This window comes from Falco cherrug, chromosome 1 (assembly GCF_023634085.1).
Source record: "Falco cherrug isolate bFalChe1 chromosome 1, bFalChe1.pri, whole genome shotgun sequence".
NCBI classification, from domain to species: Eukaryota; Metazoa; Chordata; class Aves; order Falconiformes; family Falconidae; genus Falco; species Falco cherrug.
In genome coordinates this window covers 69432429-69457729 of record NC_073697.1, presented here as the reverse complement: position 1 = coordinate 69457729, position 25301 = coordinate 69432429, and the positions used below count along the sequence as shown (strand labels likewise).

The 25301-nt window shown below is 37.9% G+C and overlaps 2 protein-coding genes across 4 annotated transcripts in view; one reads left to right on the top strand and one right to left on the bottom strand.

The window, feature by feature from the left end:
* The window catches only part of TBCK (TBC1 domain containing kinase), a 117978-nt gene extending 93313 nt beyond the window's left edge, over positions 1 to 24665 (bottom strand). The window contains exons 1-3 of one of the 2 annotated variants that reach the window (XM_055698444.1): positions 24561 to 24665; positions 17983 to 18218; positions 14862 to 14934 (exon numbers count right to left, since the gene is read on the bottom strand). In XM_055698444.1, coding sequence (XP_055554419.1) covers positions 14862 to 14934; positions 17983 to 18184 — 275 coding nt within the window. In that variant the 5' untranslated portion in view covers positions 18185 to 18218; positions 24561 to 24665. Of the gene's footprint in view, positions 1 to 14861; positions 14935 to 17982; positions 18219 to 24455; positions 24528 to 24560 lie in introns of those variants that run through there. The other variant, XM_055698452.1, reaches the window with a different exon arrangement.
* Positions 24666 to 24784: 119 nt separating this feature from the next.
* AIMP1 (aminoacyl tRNA synthetase complex interacting multifunctional protein 1) overlaps positions 24785 to 25301 on the top strand; it is a 39307-nt gene continuing 38790 nt past the window's right edge. Inside the window, exon 1 of one of the 2 annotated variants that reach the window (XM_027814936.2) lies at positions 24785 to 24924. Coding sequence is in view for 1 of the 2 variants with exons in the window: in XM_005445990.4 (XP_005446047.2) it covers positions 24947 to 24948 (2 nt within the window). In the remaining variant the exon portion in view is untranslated. Of the gene's footprint in view, positions 24949 to 25301 lie in introns of both variants that reach the window. The other variant, XM_005445990.4, reaches the window with a different exon arrangement.

The window sequence follows — 25301 nt, the reverse complement described above, 5'->3', positions numbered from 1 at the left end:
CAAATAGAATAAAATTTTGCTGATGATACCATGCTCCAGTGTCTACAACTCATGGGTACACAGAAAGGTACAATTTATACAGAGAAATGCATGTTTATGGAAGTCCTTTATCAAATCTGTCCATCTTGTTATAACGTTGTATTATTGCTGTGAAGTAAACTCCAGAGGAAGAGAGTCTCAGCAACCAATAGTCTTAAGAAGCTTATGGCACTGATACACAGAAGCAAAAACATTTATTTGTTCCTCTTCCAAAGAGGAGTGTCAAACAGGGTCTGCCCTGATGAAGCACAGAAGAGCAACACAAACCAGTGATGTCATCAATCACTACCCCAGAACTTGTGAAACTAACAGGCATTTGCATTCAGGAAGGAGATTCATCACAAAAAATTGTGTCTGTTCAAAGTGGAACAGAACCAGGTTGTGAACAGATGTAATGTTTCTGAACTCAAGAAAGTGACAATATTTCAATACAAGCAAAACTATAAAACAAAGAAAATTACATTTGCAGTTAGTTCTATTACCACCAACAATGTGGACAGAATGTTTAGGAGTCGTGTGGCCAAGTGGTTACAGCAAAGGATAAAGTTTGGGTATAATCCCAGCTGAGACAATCACTATGTTGACCTCAGGAAAGCCATCTGACCTCCTTATGCCTCAATCAACCAGCTGTAGAACTGGATAAAAAGCAGGTCTGGGTTGAAAACCAGATGTGCAGATAAATCAGGTCTTCCTGGGTAAATAAATTACAAAATATCCTATACAGAAACATAAAGAGTTTGATGCAGGTGGGAATGGTTTATTTAGCACTTTATTATGTGTTTGATTAAAAAATGGCACTAGGGACTGAGATTGTAAACACTGCCAATCTACTTGGAAACGCATTCACATTATCAGAATGAAATGAACTAGAAGGGAATGCAACAAGGAAAGAATGCAAGACAAAAAATATGAATTTTATAGGCAGAGTCCTCAGGAAGTCTCTAACTCATGTGCAGAGGTATTTCACACAGGATATCTTCAACAAGTTCATATTGCTCATCTGAGGAAACTTGGTAAGTCATTTCTTTTTTAAAGTTCTAAGCTGCAAGCATGACTTTAAAAGCAACACAAGTGATGTTACATTTTTATGACGGTCTCAACTTGTAACGTATGATAAAAAAGTCCATAAAACAATGAATGATGGCACAGATAAAGAACAACTTCATATACAGAGCAGGTTGCACACAATTTTTAATAGGTGATTTTTCAGCTCATTATCACTCTGAATGATTTAAGTGTATCTGCTCCTCATCAAGCAAAAATTTTAACGTCACACCTTGAATTCCTTTACAACATCCAGCTTTCATCCCATAAATTCGAGGAGCAATTGAACAAAGGCCTTTTCAAAAGTAAGCACAGCTTATAAAACACCATTGTAATGGAACCTCTAGTGCCATCTGGTTTAATGCACAGAAGGGGAAAGACATCCACATTCCCTGTTTTTGATCTCCCACTGATTAACTTCTGAGATGTCACCTTCTGCATCTTAGTCTCAGCTCGCTAATATGTAAAAGGTGTAATAATGATACTTTTTATTGGACCAAAATGTGCAATGAAATTAAATTTCAATCACAAAATGTAAAGATTAGGTAAAATAGCTCTCATTTAAAACCAGATCAGACTCAGCATTCTTATCAGACTATACTTTCTAAGATAACTAACACAACAGAACTAGAGCCACAGGTGACAATAACAGAACAAGAGCTGAAGGGATGAAAACCAAGACAATGACCTCAAAATATATATACATGTATCATACATCACTTTTCCAACATAAAGGAAACAACACATCTCATTCTCCTCTCCCTCTCCAAAAGGAGTGAACTGGTAAAATGTAGAAGTAGAATTAGGATCAGTTGAAGTCAGATCTCCAAAAATCTTTATTTTGTTTTCTTCTGGACTTCATCTGAACAAATACATGCATCTTCACAAGACCACACATTTTGTGACCAACAATTCCCACAAGGTCTCTCACCATCTGACAGACTCAGAAAACTAATCAGATGACATATAAAAAGCAAATATGGGAATTAACTGCAGCTAGGATACTCTTCCTTTACAATAAAAGGCACTAAACCATATCTTCAACTGCTCAGGCGTGTCTTGTTAAGTTAGTTCCAAACCATGCATCAAATCCCATGCTCTAGGCAAGGACTATCACTCCTTCATACTTCAACGCACCAGCATCGACATTTCTAGGCATAAAGTGTATTAAGTTTCAGCTCTATGACTATAGAGGCCTTGAGATTTGTCTATTACTATGCAGTAAACAGTACAAGTAGCAGTGCTACCAGAGCCTTGCACCATGCAATCATTGAAGGAAAAGTGTCTTCTAAAGATGCATGATGAATGGTCACACAGTAGACAGCACCTATTCCTTACCTTCCTCCACGTTAAATAAAAACAGTTGCTGTTTGCATGCCGAAACGCCAACTGGCAACTGCAGATCAGTGTCTTGCACGGACCCTATGCTTTCTAAGTCACCTAAGTAGTCTGAAAGTGACTTTTGTAGCAGGCAAACTTCACTCGCTTCCCAAATCCTGCCCTGTCACAACTCTTACATACTAACCATCTTTTCAGAGTAACACATAATATGACATGCTTAAATACAAAAAAGATGATAGAAGAAGTAGTAGACCCAGCAAAGATCACATCTGAATTATTTCAGTTTGGAGAGTTGAGGGTATAACAAAATCATGGGTTTGGATTTTTCGCCCTAACCTTTGTTATAAAAACAAAACCAACAACTTCATACCATGGGAATTAAAAAGCCACCAGGTCTACACATTCATGAAGCTGACTTCAAAAAGAATAGTTCTACTACTACTACTACTAGGAGGAGGTGGGAAGGATTGCAAAAGCTCATGGTTACAGCTATATAGGTAAGATTTTTCTCTCGAAGAAAATATTCTGAAGTAATATCTAAGCAATCGAACTGTACTAACATGGCATTTGAAAATAACACAAAATGGTAGTTACAATACAATGGCAAGAGTTGACAACACTGACTTTGCAGTAAAAAAAAAATCACAGAAAAAGAATACTATGCATTACAAAGTCTGTGTGATTCCTGTAACTCACTAGTGACAGCACATCCTTTCAGCATATATGGCAGTATAAAAGGTGGTTATAGACTTAGGAAATTGGGTATCAAGCACAAAAGCAAGATGCTGCACAAACATTATCATTATCCCTCAGCCAACTACTCTTCACGTAGCTCATCGCAGCATTGCACAGTTGAGAAATTTTGCTGATGCACAACTCAACAGATTCTGGATTTTTGTAACGTAGGAAAGTTGAGCTTGAGGAAATCTATTTCCCTTTCCTACAAAAAAAATCTCCGAGGAACATAAACAGCAAAGACGAAGACTAAGAAGTATTCTTCCTGTTTTGGCATCACTTTAACGACAGAAAAGTTGAGATTCAGTTAACACAGGTTAGTGTCTTACATATAACCAGAAGACTGTGGAGGTCTGGAATACTTTCATATCTGAGAACACACTTATTTTAGTGGTCAAACCCTTGCAACCTCCATTCAAACCAATGATCAAAAGTCAAAGTTCCCCTTCATATCTACACTTCACACACTTGCTGTGAAGGCATTGTTTCCAATGGCTGAAGTTGGCATGTTAGACTATCAAATATAAGTATCAAGTCAATGCACTCTCTGCACAAAAATCCTATTTTGAGCTGGGGATCTCTATCCAGCATTCACCTAACAGAACAGTTTGGCCTACTGTTCTTTTCTACCACTACAGATCTTTCGAGGCTATTACCATACAAAATAATTACTTCAGTTAGACTAAATTTACAAAACATCATTTTCTCACATCTTCCCCTCAAAAATCTATCATTTACTTTAATAAATAAATCAATATACTTTTTAAAAAGTTTACATTACATTATGTATTGTCAAGTTCACAGTGTGATGTAAGCTTTTTAAAAAAATATAATTAAGTCTAAGTGTTGACCTAATGTCAATTATGGCAACACTATGTTGACATCAAGCATGTTTAAAGTGCTCTTTCAAGTGGAAGAGCACGATAAAATAATTTTTTATAGTCATCACAATCATTTACTATGCAAGTTTTAAAAAATATTATTTCCACTCTCCCTGTTTATGGTCAGAGGATTTCTTTAATGATTGACGAGTCCCTGCTGAGTAACACAAATACTGTTTAATGCCCAAGCATTAATTTCTAATTGAACCAAATTATCAGAATTTACAGTAATTAATCAAAACCACCCATCCTATGTTGTTAGTCCACCCAATGCATATCCAGAAGTTACTCAAAGCTTTCAATAGTTATAATATACACAACCTTGGGCTTGTGCAGCAGCAATTCTGTAAAGTCTGCAAGCCTTAATACTATTTGCATTAGTCACTCAAAATTACTGCTTTTCAAATGTTTGCTGCCAGTATACTGCTGATTAAGTTCATCCCTGCTTTTCTGCCTCCTCCCATTAAGAAAAGGTAATATTGCACAGTTTGCTAGTATGGCCTTTGCCAGGAAAAAAGGGAAGTGGGCTGGATGGGCAGATTTTAGCAGAACTGTCTTACGGTGCTACAGTTAACTTAGTGCAGCTTCCTTCTACAGAAGGAAAGAAGGACAGAAGGAAAACATCTTCTTAATCAAAGGCACAGCCATGTACATTAGTACGTACAGTATTAGTGGGCCACCTTAGATTGCATGTTTGAAGCACTGTCTTAACAAAACAAATGTTCATATGCTCAAGGTACATTATTTTCAGATACTTAAGTAGCCTCTTTTCACCCTGAACTGCTATACCATTCAGGCTTAGCTCAACATAATGACAGAAGATTCTTCTGCCACTGCTGTCTTTATCCAGACAGAACTCGAGCCTCAAACTGGAAGCTGTAACCTTATATCCAGTTTATAAAGATAACCATGATTTTACCAGGGCTGAGGATTCTCTGCTACAAATATCAGCATCACAGCAAGAATTCTTCAGAAACAAACAGCAGGACAGCAACATTTTGAAGTTTTCATTCTGACAGGCAGTGGGCTGTAGTCTACATTTGCCCTTAGGAACAACCCTGCAATCATGTCATCACAAAACTAAAGATCTTGTCATAATTTCAACTGAGAGCAAAGGAATTATTTTGAGATATCATTACTAAGAGGAAGACTTCTAGGAACACTTTAAAGTGACATGATTAACAAGAAAAAATTAAAGATATTTTATTTGGAAACAGTGCTTTTGGTTAAGTCTTTCAGCAGAGGGTTTCACTACTGTATTACATACTTCCTAGTTTATAGCAAATGTATTCATTGAAAAAAATAGTAATATACACAGAATTCCAAGTCTGCTTTAAGCATTCTCTATAAAGTGATCAATTTTCTCCCTTAAGCCAATTTGTTTGCTCATTAGTTTATCTGCTTTTAAGAACATGCATACGCACAGCATACACAGAGGACTGTAACAGTGGTTTTACAGTGCTAAATATTTTTTTCCCATAAAGAAAAGCAAACCCAGTGTTTTATGATTTTTGTAAATGCAGCCCTGGCAAAACAGCTGAAGTTGGCTTGTACCATTTGTTTATCACCTTTGATAAAGTTACAAGAACAGAAGAAAAATAAGATTTCAGAAATCACTAGAAAATAAAACCAAACCTGAGCTTTAAGGTAAAGAAATGAGAACTGCAACCTTCAGTTTTGTGTTTGCAGCACAGAGCTCAAGGCAACTTAAGGAGTTCTATATTAGAACCTGAGTTTGGATCAGAGCATACTTTTAAAGTATGCCCTCCTGATAAGCCCCTCCTACCACACTTGTTTCACAGGGTGGTTCTGGAGCACACAAACTGGATTCATTTTAGGTGAACCATAAGGTGGGATCCAGAACTTGCCTATTGCCCTGCAGCTGCTAATAGACATTTGGTCCAGAACAGACTGGAGCTATATGGAATCAGCAACCCTAAAACATATATATAGCACACTTTGCTTTTACACATCTGTTCCTACTGTATCACATTACTTGCTAATAAAGAGATCGTCTGAGGAAGATCCCTTTTCTTAGTACAGGTCATCCAAGGCTTTTTTATCTCATCTGTGGCAACCTATGCTCCTGGGTTCCACAAAGACACTCTAGCACTGGGGGCCAAGGAGGGTACAGCCAGCCTGAAGGCCACCCCCACAATTAAACCAGCTGCCAACCTCAGTCAGCATTTCCTGCACAAACTCCTACCTGCAGCACCAGGAAGGCACAAGCAGGAGCAAGAGCCTGAGCTGCAGCTGTCCACAGCTGCTTTGATCAGAGCCAGGGAGCACACATGGTTAGCCTCTCAAGGTAGAGCATTCTTGCCCTACTGCAACTGAGGGCCAGGTATTGAGCAGATATTTTAAGATCATAAGGGTGCTCTCTCTCATTTAAGGTTACAATGGACAACTGCATATTTTACTTTATTTTTAGGGAAGACTTGTATCTATGACATGAGAATAAGAGTTTTGCTTATTATTAGCCATACTGACTTCCTTCTTCCCACTGCAACAGAAGTGATGGGTCCCTATCTTTATTATACAAGGACATGGATTCTCTCATGCCGTCTGTGGTGTCCCAGGTAGATCAGAAAAATCTCATTAAGATTCTGATCATTGAAAATTTTTAAAAGAAAAGCAGAAAATGATGTGTAGTTACCAATACAGTTAACATTATTGCAGCTATGTGGCAGTATGAACTGAACTGACAGCTCTAGGAATCGTGACTAGCTGACAACAAATAATGCTGTCCTTGAAGCCAGACAGGATTGATTTTTTTGTTATTAATTTCTGCAGTTCTGTGAAGCATTGCCAGTGAAAAATTTTTTTTTTTTTAAAAAAAAGCCAGACAGGCCTGTTGGCTACTTCTTGATAGAGCAGCTGCAGAGCTAACACACTAGAAGATTTAAAAGTAAGTTACATTTAAAGAAAAAATGGAAAGTAATTTCAAAGAAACAAATATAAGTTCTAACTCCAGCAAGTAACATATATTAGTAGGAACAATAACTGAGCATGCTTTCTTTTTTATGAGTTATTGGATAGCAGAAAAGGCACGTAGAACTTCAGGAAACCACACTAAAGCAATCTCTACAAATTTCGCAGCCTTTGAGAGAAAGACTGCACTTTAGGCATCTCTACATGAGAGGATTAAGCATTAGCAAAAAGTCATGTTCTTAATTAACCCCCTGAAACCCACCCCCACTTTATAAAGGTGCAACAGAATTTTTAAAACTATGAACAAAAATTGCAACAGTGCAAGCTCTTCTAAAGCCAGGCATTTCCTGTAAATCAGTCTACTTTGCAACAGTGTTAACAGACAACCTGGCTATACCATACTTAAAAAAGTTTCTAAATACCTAAGGTAAAAGCCATATCTAGGTGCATTTTGGTGGTTAGCTCAAAAAATCTGGATCTCTGCATCAATGGTACAGATGCTACTCAAAAGTGAATGGCAAGTTCCAAGAGAAGAATAGTCTGCAAATGCAGGTGATCAAAGGGACTTTGCAACTAGGCCAATAAGCAATGGTGCTGTTAGGAATTTCATAGCTAACAAGTAAAATTCCAGAAGGCATTAAAAGTGCATCACTTTGATCTATATCCCAGTACACATCATCACAACAGGCAGGAAACACCTATCTAGAGAGTTAACAATAAACTAAAGTGTAGCCAAAGCAGATGACTGTGACTATAAATTGGAAATGTATTAATCAGCATCTAATTAACATTAAATTTCCTTGAAAATGAGATGAGAAATGTGATCACCAAAGAGGCAAATAGAGATGGATATAGTTGCATACAGGAGAAATCCACACAACAAAAGTTACCAGATCAAAGGACAACAAGCACAACAGGCTGTAAATGTGCAAGACACTCCCAAATAGAGATAAAGGATGACTGGCAAAACATAAAACAAGCAGTACTGGGAGTACAGGAGACCACTCCTTGCAGGGACTGGAAAGTGGTGATAACACAAAAATTAGATAATAGTAGAAGAAAGATGAGTCCACACTGGTTCTTACTTCACTCAAACTACTCTCAAAGCCTGATCACCTTGACTTCCAAGAACCACAGCTACCACTTAATTGTACAGTATTAGCTCCATGGTACGGTATACTTGCAGCTAATTTACAGTACGTGCTAAAGACTAACAGTTTTGTTTACACAGTGATGACTAATAACATGCATGAGTTAACCCTTAGCAAGATGTGTGTTGTTAATGAATGAAACGAACAGTTTTAAACCTTAAAACTAGCCTGATCTGCCAGCCTTCTAAACACTCCCGTCACAGCAATCTCCGATTCCCTGTTGTCTACCTAGCTATAAACACACCCACAAATGCACATATTCAGTCCCAAAACAAGTTCCTTCTGTCCACATAGCTGTCTGCCCATCTGAAGATCCTGTTGGTTCAGGAGCCAAGCAATTCAGTTAACTTAGTGCTGTGCTCATGATATGGTGCCCACAAAATTGCAGGGCGGGGGAAGAAGGGCTACACGATATTTCCCATAACATTATGCTCTGTAAATCTATCATTTCAATTCTGGTGGACCACTGATGGTATGGGAGTAATGCAGCTTCCAGGCAGAAAAGCAGCCAGCTTGGAGGAAAGGCACAAATCTGGGTCTATCTGCACTGTAAAACAGAGAGGCATGGACCTAAGGAGAGAACATCCATATGCACAAAAGAAATTATCTCAAACCACAATGACATTAGAGATGTTTGCAAGCATATCAATGTGTCTAAATAAAGCAGCTGTCTGATCCCTAATTAGTGACAAATGCTCCCCTGAAGACACCACTCAGTAGTTCCAAATGCAAGAACTTGCACTTTAAAAATATATTCCCTTTCTAGAAGTATGCACTGCATAGCAAGTTTAATGTGTACTAGCTCTTCCTTTTTTTCCTTCCTAAAAGCAGGATGAAGTGTCACACACTGCATGAAGTCAGAATAAACATATACTAACCGCATCATGCTCTCACAAGTCTACAGGCAATTTTTATTCTAAACAAAATGGTCATAAATCAACATTAAGATTAATAATATGACTTAAATCCAGTAAGATTTGCCTAGTAGAAATTTGACATTTGTTTTTTCAGCCATTAGCTCATTAGTAGTAGTTTGCTCACTTATGCAGAATGGAATGTTAACACTGATCCTCACACAATTCCTTGCAGAAATACCTCTGCAGAATGAAGCCACCCTCCTGCTGAGGATGATGTTTGGTCTGTTTGAGAGAAACTCAACACCCTCTTTCACTCGATACTGAAGGCTCAAAACTCTTAGCTACTTTTGTTCTCAATTAACTCAGCATAACTCATCTGAAGTTACGAAGTTCTTCTATTAAAGAAGATCTTTAATACTGCCTTTAGCACAGAAATCTGTATGGTGTCTACAAAAGGAGCATAGTAGAGCAAAAGGTTGAAAAATAATTACATATTTTTTCCACTTCTACAGACTTTGTTGCATACAGCCATCATATCATGTTAATCATGAAAAGTAGGATTGTTTTCTTTTTCCTGGCAGATAAGAAACAAGTGTGCACAAGCATGCGCTCTCTGTTATGTTCCACATGTAAGGGAGACAAACGTGTTCCGAGATGTCTGTGCGGCCATCAAAAATTGCAGCCAACTATACAAGCAAGGAATTTGGTTCCATACCTAAAAAGATCACTCAGACATCAAGAGCAATAATGTTCACCTCAACTACCTCATGAAAGCTATACCCCTTTTCCATCCCAATCATTTTCTCGTTGTGAGAGCAAAGACAGTCACAGGACACAACCTATGCTAAAAGGAACACTACAGAAAGATTTGCAGGCTAAAAACTATTTACAGAAATAAAAAAATACTCCTTTATGAAGCAAAGCATCATTGGACAATATATAAACAAGCCTGGAGTAACAGTTAATCTTTCATCATAGCTTTGGAAGTAAAGCATTGGCAAGAAAATAAAGGAAAACTACAGACAGCAAATACCCAAACTATTGACTCTCACACATGCTTAGGAAAAAAAAGTTTGTTTATTAATGCTACTTCATTTTACTACTTCATCATTTATCCTTGCTAAGTGCAGCCTCATTACGACATATGGATTTCTCATGTGAAATTCCAACACAGACTTGATTCAAAGCAGAATACTCTCAGCCCTTGAAGTTCTGCTCATATGCAGCTCTTCAAGTCAAATCATGTAAAACCTTCAGCCTTTTGATGACTTGCACCTGTCTTAACAATATTTTTTTAAGAATCTCTGGCTACTCAAAAATCACTGCACACACACCCTGCATCTAATAATCTTTTCTGTAATGTAGTTTCACTTGAAGTTTGCCAAAAGCACACTAACAGCAAGGATGGCATACAAAAATCTAATGCAATCAATGAGCAGACAACTGTTTAATACAGCCAAATAAAATGTAGTCATCCGCATCAGTCAAATCATGTTTTCTCCGAAGTAGTAAATAGCTGCAGACACAGCCTGCTTCCCATCAAATGCTCCATGTATAACAAACTATACCTTGTATCTCTGATGGTTCACCAGTAATTTTTCAAAACCATAACTTTCAAAACATATGACAACTATATTTTATCGAAGAATAGAATAGGCTTAGACTGCCCGAGCCACAAACTGAAGACCAATCCAGAAACTCTATTGTAGGTGCCAAAAGTCTGCTGAATGTCAGTATTTGCTGGCATTTTTATTGTTATGAATACAAGTGCAGACCAACTTCTTCAAAGAAGAAACACACTTCTAGCATGACAGAAAAGGAAAAGCTCACAATCCTATTATAACAGCACAGGAGCACAGAAAATAACTCCTTTAACACTGTCTGGAAAAGGTATCCCAAAGGAGTAGTTGTAAATGTGCTCAAAAGATGGAGATCCTTAAAAATATATGCATCTTACATTCTGGTCTGTGGTATCAGAAGTGCTAAAATAACTAGCAACTTTGAAAATCCAGTAAAATTTTGACTGCCACAAACATGAAAAGTATCCTTAGCGAGTGAGACTGCTGAAGTACAAAACTTCAACCCACCATAACTTTTTGTGACTTATTTTCAATTCATTCACAAGAAAAAAAATCCTTGCATGCACAAGAAGACAGAGGAAACTAGCCAGACTGAGACACATTTTCAAATCTCTGAACAGCAGTAAACTATCATGAGCTTAAATCAGGTATTTGCTATTTTTGCTTGAGTATGTACATAAATTCCTAGCCCCTTAAAAATTTAACTGACTCCTGAACATACTGCAGAGAGCTGATTTTGCCTACTGTGACTGTTACAAAGCAAAATTAAGTGCACACTTTCTCTGACTCACAGTAACAACAGGACAATAGTTTGGGAATAAACAGACAGGAAACAAGTGACCCAGACTACAATTTCTCACACAGAAGACAATGGAAACTGGGCTCATAAGAAATGGAACATCAATGCCTAAAATTCTTATCCTACCCTATCCTATCTTAAAACTCTTATCTGTAGTTGCAGCCCAAGTTCTCTGTGGCACACAACTGCAAAAGAGTTCTCCTGCTGTTACTGTGATGCCCTATAGAGGCACAGTAAAGAAAATGGGAATTAATGTCACTTTTAGAAGCATTAATTGTAGTTACGATGTCCATGTGGCTATCCTCTAAACAAAACATAGAAAACACTGAAGAATTGTACTAAATTCCTTTTTTGCATCTAGTTACCTATGGTAAGAATTGCAAAGAGCAGTCTCATTTCATCCATTTGAGAGTTCCTGAAATTTACCGGATAGAGTTCTAACAGCAACAAATGTCCTTTCTAGGATACCAAATACGCACCACTCAACAGAGAAGATAATGTGGCCATAAATTACCAAACACTTACTTGCATTACCCTTTAAAAATGTAGTTGAGCATGTTAATTTTGAAGATAATGACAAACCATGTTTGTAATTCCTGGAGACTGCTGTCACAATATTGTCACCTAACAAATGAATTCTTGAATGTATCACAAACCCAATTTCTAGAAAATTTTTGGTGGTATGCTCAGTAAAATGACTTATCGCACTGTGACAGAGCAGAGAAAGTAAATGGTTCGAGCTGTGGTTTCCAGTGTTTGGCCCTTACGTGCAACTGATTCATTAGGATTGGAAAACTTGGTGAAACTCTGAGGTTAACTGAATAAAGAACTCTGCTGCATTTTTTTTTTTTTTTAAACAGAATTCATCTATGAAGGAATGTATGCTACACTTGATACATATCTCCAGGAAAGATTAACTGCAAATAACTACCAAACAGCTGTATGGCCTGTTTTCCAGTATGTATGGAAAGATACAGTCCATAATCTAATGTCTTGAATTTCAGCACTAACATAATAGAAGATTTCCTGCTGATTTTAGATCAGCTTGTGGTACAGGTGCGAAGGACTTAGGTTACTGGCAAGCGTAAGGAAAATTAATCTAGAAAACAGAAAAGCAGGTTTTGCATTCCATAAGCAGTTTATAAAATTAATTGCAATAGCATACACATCAACTCTGGATGTGTAGCCAGCTGTGCTATCATTGATGAATACAATCAGTATACATGGAAAAAGCAAAATAACTTCCCTCCAAAGGTAATTGATATAGACAGATAACATAACCAATAACTGGAAATTGGTCCATTCAAGTTACTTCTGGAAGTTTATGGGTCTCACATAAGAACCAAAAAAGTCTGTTTTCATTAAAAAGAAACAGTAGTGGAAGGAAAACGTCAGTCTCAAGAAAATTCATTAGAGTGAACATAATTTACCTACATAATAGCTACTACTGCAAGAGCTGTAATTTACAGTATATGAACCACTAATGTCAAAGCTATGAACAGTCATACAGGCTATATTTTAGCTCTATACCTCAGGTGTTACAACTTCTGGAAGAAATCCCAATCGGCTCATTAAAAGAATGATCAGACAGTAGTGTAACTTATCTCAGTAAAAACTCTCTTAGGCCAAAACTAAAAAATATAAAGCCAGGCTTTATGCATTTACTGTCAACAGAGCCACAGCCAAAATACCTGAGGCAACTGTCATAAACTGTTTTTTTGACATGCTAAAAAGTTAAAAGTTGCATACCTTAGCAAACTTTAAAATGGGTCAAAAAATCTTTCTTGATGCCACAAAACACATGCTAGTAGAGAGGGGCATAATGGATGTGCATACAGACCACAACTGTTATTTGACAAAGTTTTTTTTATAGATTTCTGATAGAGAAACATATTCCACCCCCCACCCCCCTCAGAAAAGGACATCTCACCCCTTACAATTCCAAGGCTGCAGGATTAAATCGCAACAGAAGTTGTCAGAGAATCTACATTAAGTACGTTGTATCAAGCAATTAAAAGCAAATTAAAATAGCTACATGCATGCTTTTTCAAAACCAGTCAAGAGGCAGCTGACAGTCTGGGCTCCTTATCTGACACCAAGATATATACACACATTCAAAGAACAGTGCGAGAACTGAATGAAAAAGGAAAGAAAAGACCTTCCGATTCTTCAGCTATTTCTGGAGCTTTGCATAATAAGAACCCAATGCAGAACTGTGTGAAATGCTGTAATATATATCACACATGAAAAGCTGTTTACACCTAAATATCTCTTACGAAAAAACAAAAGCAATATTTGCCCATTTTCTCAAGCTATAGTCTGCTACAACACATACTGTCATACAAGCTTAAGTTCAAAAAAAGCTAACACACAGGCACAGGGCATTTTGCACTTAGATTTATCTCTGCCAGACAACTTCATTAGCATCCTATTTAGGGGTTGCAAAGACTCAAAAGGCTACAGACCCAGTATTAGTCCCTGCACACAATTGTGATGCGTCACAGGAAGTCTGTCTGGATAGTACTTTATTGAAACACAGTTGACCTGATATGCCTAATGTTAATCAGGAAGACACATAAAAATTTGTCGCTTATTTAATGAGTAATCATCCTCTCTACGCTTACATGAATATCAACAGATGAAATCCAATGCTTGTTGTAAACTTCTCAGAAACTAGAATGAAGACTTTGGATTTCTCTAAATGTGTTTCATATTTATAAATCTGTGTGTTCTGGAAATACCCAGTTCGCTTACAATGCCTTGCTGTCCCAACTGGAAATATTTATCTTCTTCCACTCTTCACATTTTCTATATTGCATATTCTTTATGCAAGAGACCACTTCTTTGTTCCAAAGGTAACGGAGTTTAAAATTACAGTTAATGCTTTTAGCAATAAGTCTGATGGGGAATTCGTTTGTAAAGATACAGCTCTGTGCATCCTAGTATAAAAGCAAATATTCTTGGCTTGGTTTTTATTAAAGCCTGCTGATGTGACTATATTAAACCAAATTCAAACCACTTAGCAGCACCCTAGCATATGTATATGACACCCTATCCACTTCCTAGTTAATAAATTAATACATTTATGCATATGAAAAACACACCAAATTCTGTCCTTTCTAGCAAAAGTTGTATTTCATCATCTGGCAGACATACAATCTTCAAATTAATTCTTCTGAAGATGCTTATCCTGTCATAGGTCTAACTTCATTCTTAAAAAAGAAACCCCAAAACTACCATTACAAGACTGACAGGATTTTATGAGTTACAAAGTATTTAATTTGTGAAAAAATTCCCCATAACTCTTCCAGCTTTTAGAATTGCACAAAAATGAGTACTCTCTCTTTCAGGCACGTGTTTTACCTGATAAACCATGTCTTTAGGTTAAATTTTAAGAGTAAAATTCATATAAACCAGTAAAAGTTGAAAAAAGGTCTGGGACTTCACCACAGATGCTATGTGAAATTATGGTGAGTGGATCTGAGTTTAGCTTGGCACCTTACCTGACTGGCTTTCTTTCTCGTAGCACATCTTCCAGACTCTTTTCACAGTGTTCAGCTGCCACAACCAGTCTCTCTAATTGGAAAAAAAGAAAAAACTTAAGAGGACTAGAATCCAAACAAGACAATGGGACTACCAACTTCTCAATCTACCTATCTGGTGGATGTTAAAGTATTTAGATATATGTTGTATGGAAAATGACACATAATTAAACGTTAAAGATTTACAACTTCTGGAGATCACCACCATTTTAATTTATGAGATAACGCAGATTATCTTTCCTGTTTCCTTATGCAAAGCACTTTTGATCCATCCATTCAGTAATGTCCTAACAAATGTTGAACGCCTCAGCCAATGTCAGTCAGATTTGACTTAAGAATAGAGGTCTCAAAGAAAATAAGCATATATAAATTTGCAGAAATCTGAGTGGGTTGACAAGAGAGACACTCAAAGTAACACCAGCTTTGGGAAAAGGGACTCAGAATGAGCACAGAGTTTCAGTCCTGATGGGCTAACTAGCACATTACTAGCTCTACTACCTCTTGCCCAGGAAACAGCTATAGGACTTCTGGAAGTCCCACATGTACCCAAGATCGATGGATTGCCTCTGAATACAGAGGAAAAGACAAAACAACTGTTGTTGTACTGAAGACAGCAATTATAAAGTAGAAAAAGACAAAGGTGTAAGATGTTACACTGAGGTGCAAGGTAACTCCTAACAGAGCTAAGTTTGCTACTTTCACTACTTATAGAACAGCTAGTAGTGAATGTTCAGATTCAAAACCAAATCAAACTAAAGCATTTCAAACATTTTTTACAAGATAACTGTTACAGTAAGATAAAGGTGGAAAATACTCTGAGGAACACAAGTCATCACATTAAAGCTGGAATACTTGTTACTCAGCTGTTTCTCCTCCTGGAAATCAAAGGACCACTTAAACTCTCTTTGGAAGAAAAAAAAATTGAGATTGCCTTCTACAATGCTAGCAAAGATTTACAAGTAGTTTAATTTTACAAAAAACAAACAAAACATTTAGCTGAATGTTTTCCTATTACTTTTATATTCCATTTTTTTAGGGTCTTGGGGGGGGCAGATACATACATCTAATTAATTTTGTTTGCATTGTTTTCCTAGTCTGCTTTCTTATTTCTCTCTAAAAGTAGAAAGAGACATCGCAAGGAAACAACATTAAAACACTATGCATAGGACTGACAAGGGAAAATTCTGTCACTATCAGAATTTGCCACCAAATCTGCCATATTTTTTTAAAGTAATTAACTACTATTCTAACCACTAGTAACAGAAATATCTCCTGACTTCATGGTTATAGACATTTTATTTGCTATCCTGTGGTTACTTGAATTATCAGAAGGTATTTTCTCCTTCATATTTATACATACTCATAAACCTTCATATCATTGACTCTTCATTGTCAAAAAGAGTCATTTATTTAACCCTACCTTTTATTTACTTAATGTTAACTAATGTTTCTTAAGCTTTCATCCTAAAGGGTATTGTAAAGAAAATCCCAGTTTCTGTTTCAAGAGGTACCAGCTAACACAAGATGAAACTGAACAAACTTCCCAGATCTTCTGACTGCAGAAAATGTAAAATCTTTTGAGAGCAAATGAAAACACACAAAGACCCCCATCCCGTGGAATACTTCAGTGTTTGGAGTTGGCAATATTCTCATTTTCTGGAAATCTGAAACATCCTATCATACTGCATTCTAAAGGGGAAAAAAATTATATGCTCTACTGTACTAGACCCTGTAGCAAATCAAACAAATACATACAATGCACTTTTATATGGGAACACTGCTGATTTATAAGTTAAAGGTGGCAACCACTTAAACTGCCACAGTTGTTGCAGCCTTTTTGTGGAAATTAAGTCCTGTACTCCTGCTGAGCTTGCAACAGAATAAGATCATCTGGAGCAGAAAAAAATAACTGAAGTCTTATTCAAGCTAACCGTAAGTGTGATAACAGTTACTAAAACAAAACTATCTGTACTAGAATAAAGTAATTTTAAGTGGGAGATATCTTAAAGAGCTAGAATAAAAAAAATAAGGGAAGCTTGCAGGCAAGACAGAAGATGACTGAGTCAACAAGAACAGCTGCAAATCAAGTACAAGAAACCTAAAAATTACACGAAAATGTTCACAAGATTAGAACACTGGTGTAGGAGTAAGCATCAAAAAAATCATGGATTTCCATGTCCCACACAAAGACATGGCACAGCAATCGAGTATAAGAATTTTAGGGAGTGTCCTGGTTTCAGCTGGGATAGAGTTAATTTTCTTCTTAATAGCTGGTGCAGTGATGTGTCTGCGATTTGATGTGAGAACAATGTTAGTAACACACTGATGTTTTTAGTTGTTGCTGGGTAATATTTATACTAAGACAAGGACTTCAGTTTCTCAGGCCTTGCCAGAGAGATGGCTGGAGCAGCATGGGAAATTGGGAGGGGACACAGCCAGGGCAGCTGACCCAAACTAGCCAAGGAGGTATTCCATACCATGGAACGTCATGCTCAGAATATAAATTGGGAGACTTTGGCCAGGGCCAGCCAATCCTTGCTCAGGGGCTGGCTGGGCATTGGTCAGCAGCTGGTGAGCAACTGTACTGTGCATCACTTGTTATCTTTTCTCCCTTCCCTTTGGATTTAATTCCTGTCCCCTTCTCCCTCATTTTCATAATTGTTATTATTGTTGGGTTTATTTTATTTCAGTTATGAAATTGTTCTTATCTCAACCCTTGAGTTTTACATTCCTTCCCAATTCTCCTCCCCATCCCTCTGGAGGGTGTGGGGGGTGAGCTAGCAGCTGCATGGTACTTCATTACCAGCTGGGGTTAAACCATGACAGTGAGGTATAAAAAGAAGAAAGTTCTTAGGTTTTAGCAGTTACTACAACATAAGGGGACAGACAACCAACCTCTGCCTTCACTCTGTAGAGAAGAAACAAAAGCACCAGTACTGCCAATAACAGCAAAAGCATACAGTCATTTTGAGACTGAATCATCGCCATAAAGGCAATATTCTGCTCAGTCATCCTCAGATATATTGCCACAAAAACATAACTGTAACTATATCTAAATATTCCTTACTAAACAGATACTCACCATGTTTACCTCTGGTAATGTCAACATACTGGCAAAGCCTGGGATGAGTGATTGACTTAAGGATTTGAAATCTCCCCAAAATTTTGATGGAGTTAGGTGTCAGAGGAAGGCCATTACTTCCACAAACATCATGTGGCAGAGCTGAGGCGAAGAAGGTGGATGCACCCATCTCAGTGTCTTTTAACGGAAACATCTTTTTCATACAGTCTTAAGCCCTTCAGAGCAACTTGTGTTCCCTAAAAAGAGAACACAGTAAAATTTTATCTGCAAAAGGTACAGATTCTTGTGACGTGGCTTATTAGTTGTTTACTAAATAATGCAATTAAAACACTTTTTTCCTCTGTTATGAAGGAACGGGACATTTTTTTATAAAGAACACTGTAATAATAATAATAATAATCCAGTGCTGCTGCATCATAAACACTACATTTAAAGATGAAAATATAGCCACAGTTTGAAACACAGATTCAAGAATCAAAACTATTTTTAGGAGCAGATAAATGCTTTAACACAAGGAATCTTCAGATGACCACTGCAATATAGTAAGTTATTTATTCAAAAACCAGTAAAGGCACCAAACAAGAAAAACCTCTTCTAAAATACCACCTCATACCAGTAGGCCAGGAATTCAGATTATCACATCTTTAGTGATAATCCAGCATCTATATGCTATAGCATTCCTAATATTTAAAGCTATGAAGTAACAGCCTTCTGCTCCACCACCATTTCTTTCCCTGTAGGTAACTGTTAGCTCACACACTGACTCAGTAACAAATTAAGGAAGTAATCTATGTTAAATATTTCTGTGAGACAGTCAAGTGAAATAAATTCTTACAATTTAGTTCCAGGAGCACTTAGTTTCATGACCACTTTTTTCTCCAGGAGAAGCAAGCTCTTTCCTCCAAACTATGCATTTTGATTCAGTGCGAGCTAAACATTTTTTCTGCACTTTTCCTCAACTAACCATTATCCCCATTCAAGAATATGAAAATCTAAATCATGCACAAGTAACAGACACTTCTACAGTCATCTAGGCCTCAGATAAAACTGCCTTTCCTCTTTTTACTACCAAATTAAGAATTTAATCTGAGGTAACAAGTACCAAAATCCAAACACTGAATCAAGCCTCTGCTCAGCTCATTTCTGGATTGCCCAGATGGTGACTCAAGACACTACAAGGTGTCATTAGGCACTATTAACTCTGTGCTTCCATAGCACATACATACTTGTGTATAAGGATACATGTACAAACAGAGACTAAAAGGCCAGGCTTTTAACTAAACCCTAGTCTGGAACTTGTGATGGGGAAGTAGATGGCACTCCCACATAACGTGGGACAAGAAGCCACAGAACAAAATAACCCACTTCATTAATGAGCCTATGCAGAAGAGTACCATCCAGCTCACTTGAACTCCAGAGACATTATGGCACAAAGTCTGGAGGTATCTGGGTACACAATCAACAAAAACGGTCCACTGAGGTGGAAAGCATACCTAACTCTCTTGTCAGCTATAGAACAGCAATTATAAACTCTAAAGAGTAAAAGCAAATATGCAGTTACTCCAGGGAAAGCAGAGGAAGAACTGTCAGAATTTAAAGTCCATAAAAGAAATAATATGAAAAGCTTAAAGTATAAAACCAACATAACTCTTTCAAACTAGATGTGGTAATTTTTTATTATCTTGGGGACTTCATGTAACAAAAAACAAGTAGAACAAGATTATGCATAGCACTAATAAAGCTAAGTGCTATTTTTTTATAATTCTTTCAGCCAACATTGACCTGCTGCTTTCAGGAAAAGCTTTTCTCTCAGAAGTCACACATGAGAAACTGTGTGAAACTTCTCAAAAGTTTTTTTTTTCCTAAGGGAACAACTTTGCTCCCAGCTTAAAATTCCCAGTAAAAACCTACCAAGTTTGTTTTGTGAATCCTAATTGAGAGGGTGACCCCGTAACAGGTTGTACAGAGATCCTTGTATACCAAACATATTTACTAAGTCTATATAAATGGAAATTTTAGTATCTACATTCTGGTTTAACTTATACAGCCAATTTAAGATACAAAGCAAATGTAAGACTGCTCTCATTTGTAGTTATATTTTTTCCTTGAAGAAACAAAGACAGGATATGTTCATTTAAATTCTAATATACATCTTCATATTAAATACAAATGCACAGCATTAAGAAATCAAACTTTAAAAAGTAAGAAAATAAATCTGAAGCAGCATTAAGCATTGGAGTTTTCATAGTAGTGTTTTTGTATTAGATGTCTTATTTACAAAGACGCAATGCTTTTAGGATGCCAACAATGCAATTTACAATCAGAATATTCCATTGGAAAGACATAAATCGGAGTGAGTGCAAGCACAAAGATTTATTGGCACACAGCAAGTTCCAATTGGAAATCTTTAACTGTGTATTTATAGTAAGACCCACATTCCTGTAAAAACATCCTCTCTGCCAAATGCACTACACCGTTTCAGAAAGAAAATACTTATTAACCATGAAAAAAAAAAACAAACTTCATTTGGAAAGTGAATTATAATCTTGCTTGGCACAACTGTCCTCTAATAATTGCTCCAAAATAAAAAAAGAACTTTAAACAATCAGAGTTGAGGGGAGAGAGAGTAAAATTATGCCAAACAGCGAGATGCATTGTCTCTAAAACGTTAAATGCGTAATGCACAATATATAATTTCAGGTAAGGTATGTTTTCAGTTTTACTGCAGAAAAAAGAATCTGCTAGATAATACTTTTCTAACACATTGTATCTGCATTCAGATGACATTTAGAGAAGAATTTTAATTAAAAGAATTGTTAAATATCATCAATTCAATAACCATTTTAAGAGACTAAACTTTTCTTATACTCTAGATCACTTGGCCTACAACGATGAATTAAGACTACCTGCAATACTTTTAGACTGCAGATCTATCACTCACTTCCTTTGGTTAAGAAGCACACAGACAAAAAGGAAGGTATGAGATAAGCAAACAGTCTTTCCTGTCAGCCCCTTAAAGGAATCAATAAAGAACTGTAAAAGGCATGTATTAAAACAAATTCTCTTACTACAGTTAATTCTGTGGAATTCACTAAAGCAATGAAAAAAATTCTCTCTGATGATGGAACAGAGCTAGTTCTCTCAATAGCTACCTTCACAATTAAACTCTGATCTCTGTCCTTAACTTTCAACTTCCACACATTCCAAGGACTGACTTGAAAAATAAACCAAGTAACCCCAAAACTACAAACTTGATCCTTTCACCACCTTTAAGGGGCACACGTTACAGCTTCAATAAAAGGGTTTATTCTAAACTCATTTTTTTCAGTCTAGTAATTTCTCCAGTAACTTGCTGACACCTCTAAATTGAAACAGAAGTGTTATACCTATTTTAAAAATTAATCTGAAAAGGATTGTATCTAACTATTTTTAAATAGGGGGGGGTGTGTGTCTTTTTTTTTTTTTTGATGCTCATCAAGGTCTGGCACAACTATAAACATACAGAGTGCTACATATCCTCCTCATGTTCAAGGCACACAACTTGACACTTCAAACTCACCTTTTCTATACATAAAAGACACATACTGCATTAATTTTATTATTTGGAGGAATGAATTATAGCCTGCAGAACTTCCCTATTACTCTGAAATTAAAAGAGGAAGAGAGAAAGAAAGGGTTTTATTTTAAACTGACACCAGAAACAGTTAAGGCAAATTCAATTTTAGGACTGAATCCTGGAAATTCAATTCTGATAATCCAAAACAGCGAGGGTGAAAGAGGATGTGAAGACTTGTCATATTAGTGTCATCTAAAATTACTGAGCTGTTGTTTCCAAAGCACCATTTATTCTGTTTATGACAGACAGTCTATCACATTTGCAGAACAGGTCTGGCATAAAGATTACAAGTCCAGAAATGGCCTATTTCACATCCCGCCTCTGAAGGACCTTCCCTAGCTCACTACCTCCATCCAAACCTCCCTTTTAGAAACCTTACAGTACACAAAAACACTAACCAACATTCTCAGCAAAATCCATTAGAAACAGAAGACCTTTATAAATTACTATTTAATATTCAGATTAGCACAATTCTGACAATCTTTCATTTGATAGCTTTTCCATGTCCAACGGTTAGAAATAAAAAAGGTAGCCCCTCATCTACCGAGCAACTCATCCGCTCCTCTGAATAGTTACTGCTCTCAGAGAACAAGTATTTTTTTTCTTCAGAATCTAGCATTTTCTAGCCATCACATAACTTTGCCTTAGCACTGCTGTAGTTAAAATTAAGTCAATGGACACTAAGAACTTTGCCCTTAAAATACAAATAGCGAAATACATAAATTTGACTCTCAGAAGCAAATATTGTACTTACAAACAGAATCACCTGAATGAATCAATCTCGTGAAATATATCTGTGGTTTCTAAAGCATACATATGCAGAAATAAAGACAACTAGCCATGTGCTAAAACCTGTTGGTAATTTGAAACGGCTAGTTATTTAAATGCTTCCCCAAGTACCCCAGTGTAAATGTCCCTTGCCTAATGAAGGCAGCTTTCCAGAATTAAAACCTAATTATAATCAGTACTGCTACTGAATTATTTTTAAAGCAACTGAGAAAAATTTCAGGAGAGCAGTGGCCTGAAAATCCTATGCTTACAATGTTTTTCATTAAATCATAGTATTTTCAACAAAGTAGGTCATTCATAAGAAGAAATTCTTTCACAAAATCTTTTCCTCTCCTCTTAAGTCTTAAAGTATTCCTGTTGCAACTATATAAATTATTATTTTGATAAAGTAACTGAAATTAAAGATTAATTTTTAACTAGTGTTTCTACTTCACAAAAAAACACAACTGCAATTTGACTTCCACTGTCCACCATCACTCAGCTACTGATAAAGTTAACATTAAAATGTGTAACAGATATTGAAGAAAAGTCAAATACAGATTTCTATGGAAGGGAGCACAGAAAATAAGTAAGAGTTTGTTAGGACAATCACAATAACAAGCTGGGACATGCTAACTTCATAATAATAATGAAAAATACAAACTCATCAGCCTAATTTTTGCAGCACATAGGGGGACTGTGGATTAAGTGTAGTTCACCTTGCAAACCTTTTTTTCATCCGAAGTATAAACTTCTACTACAAACACCATATGATTGCTTAAAAATATAAATGCAAGCAGTATTGTGTTTAACCAAATGTTTTCCCCTGTGGAATAACATCAAAATGTCCTCTCTTACAAAATTTTTTAACATTCATCGAATTAAGAAGTATTCTACCTATAAATAAACTATGGAGTCATGGGCAGATAATTACAGTCTACACACACGTTAAGCACACTTACAAAAACAATTTAACATTGTTATTCTGTCCAAACTAATAAATTTAGTGCAGCGAAGAAACACTTCCCTTCAGATTCTAGCTACACCAATTCAGCAATATATAAAACAGCATGCCAAAATTTTCATTATAATACCGTTACTCAAGACATATGGAAAATGCAAACCAGATTTTGACAAGGCTCCAATATCATTATTTTGTCTTCAATGAATACACAAAAGGAGGACAAAACCAGACAGGTATCACGGTGGTTTTGGCATAGGTAACTAGGAAATATTTGAAGAGTTGTTTCATGACAATGCTACATAGTAATTCCTTTTCCTCCTCTTGTAGGGATAATTAAAGCATCGCTTCACTCAAGTGAAACATAAGCTGTCAGCAAAGACTAAAAAATGCTTTATCTCAGTAGTACTTGGAGAATTTTGTCATACATACATGAAAGACTCTGTATTCTATGCACGTATTTGCACAAGAAGAGTTACTGGCATTATCTTGCACATTTGCAATGTCACTACATAGATTAAGATGTTGCTGCTTTGAAAGCCAAGCATAAGAGTGAGACGTATGGACATCTTAAGTTTCATGCCTACAGCTAGAACACTCAGCTCTTGGGAAAAAATAATAACACCTGGATGGCATGATGAAAACATATAACCTCATTTTGATACATCAGGATCGACTTTTAGTCACATCTATTTTATAAACCTGTTATTTCTTGGACCTGTTTATCAATGTCTTTTGGTTACAGCCCGTCTGCCTGTCCTGCTACATCAGTGTCCCTATATACGTAAAGACGGGGGTTGTTACCATTCGATTTATACGGTACACACGGCTGTTCAGGAATTAAATCTAATAAAAGAGAAATCGCTTTTAACCAGATTGCTAAACGGCTGCTAGAAACGCTGGTAACCCCGGGCACCCCGGTAACCTCGAAGGCCCTATAACGGGACCACCAGAGGCTCCCCAGCCCTGAGGTACTAGCCCAGGCCAGCGCCCGCAGCCCACAAAGGCGCGAACCCGCACCGCCCGCCCAGCCGGCCCCGCACACCTCACGACGCTGCGGGGGACGCTCGCCCTGCGCCCCCGCCTCACTCCCACCGCGCCCGCCAGCTCCCTCAGCCCCTCCGTTACCCAACAGCCATGGGCAGGGACTGCCCTCGGCGGCGGCTAGCGGCCTAAGCTTAGCCCAACGGGGCAAGGGGAGAGCTAGGGCTGGTGTCGGGGCCGGGGGTCTACCTCCGTGAAAGAGAACCGCCGTCCCCGCTGCGCGCCCCGCCCCCGAACACCGCGGAAGCGCCCTCGGCTGCCCCCGCCGCTCCGCAGCGTCACTCCCGGCCGCCGGAAGAACCCAGGCATAGAGGCGGCCAGCGCAGTGCCTGAGCTTTCTTTTCGGGGGGACTTTTTAGGAACAAAGCATTTAACACCCCTCCATGCGTGTATGTACTTTGTCAGCACGCTGAGAACGACGTTTTGAGAGCCTTAGCTGTAAAAACCACGCTGGCTGGGGGTAGTGAGGCTTTCCCAGGCGCCTTCTTACAAACCTCTGGCGCTTGCTTGGGCAGCCCGGGGCAGAGGGGCCTTGTTACCTCAGCGGATGAAGGTGTGTGGCGGCGGCTCGGTTCATGTGAGTGCCTGTCGGCGGGCCCCGTGGGAGCTCGGCCGAGCTCCACCATGGCGTGGGGGTGGCTCTGTTTCCTCAACGTGCTCTTAGCGCGCCCGTGGGTGGCTTAGTTCGGCCGCCTTTTGCCTCTGAGGGGCTGCCCTGGGCCTCCGCCGCGGGCCGGGCTTTCTGTGCCGAGAAGGCGAGAGCTCGGCGGGGCCCTGTTTGCTTGAGCTGCCGGTGCAGTGAGGGAAGGGTAGGAGCGGGGCTGCCCTGAGCTATGCGCTGCTGTGGCGACGGTCGTAGGGAGGCCGCTACTGTCCTTCTGAGGGGAATTCCCCTGTAGAGGAGGGGCAGGATGAGGGCCTCGAATTAGA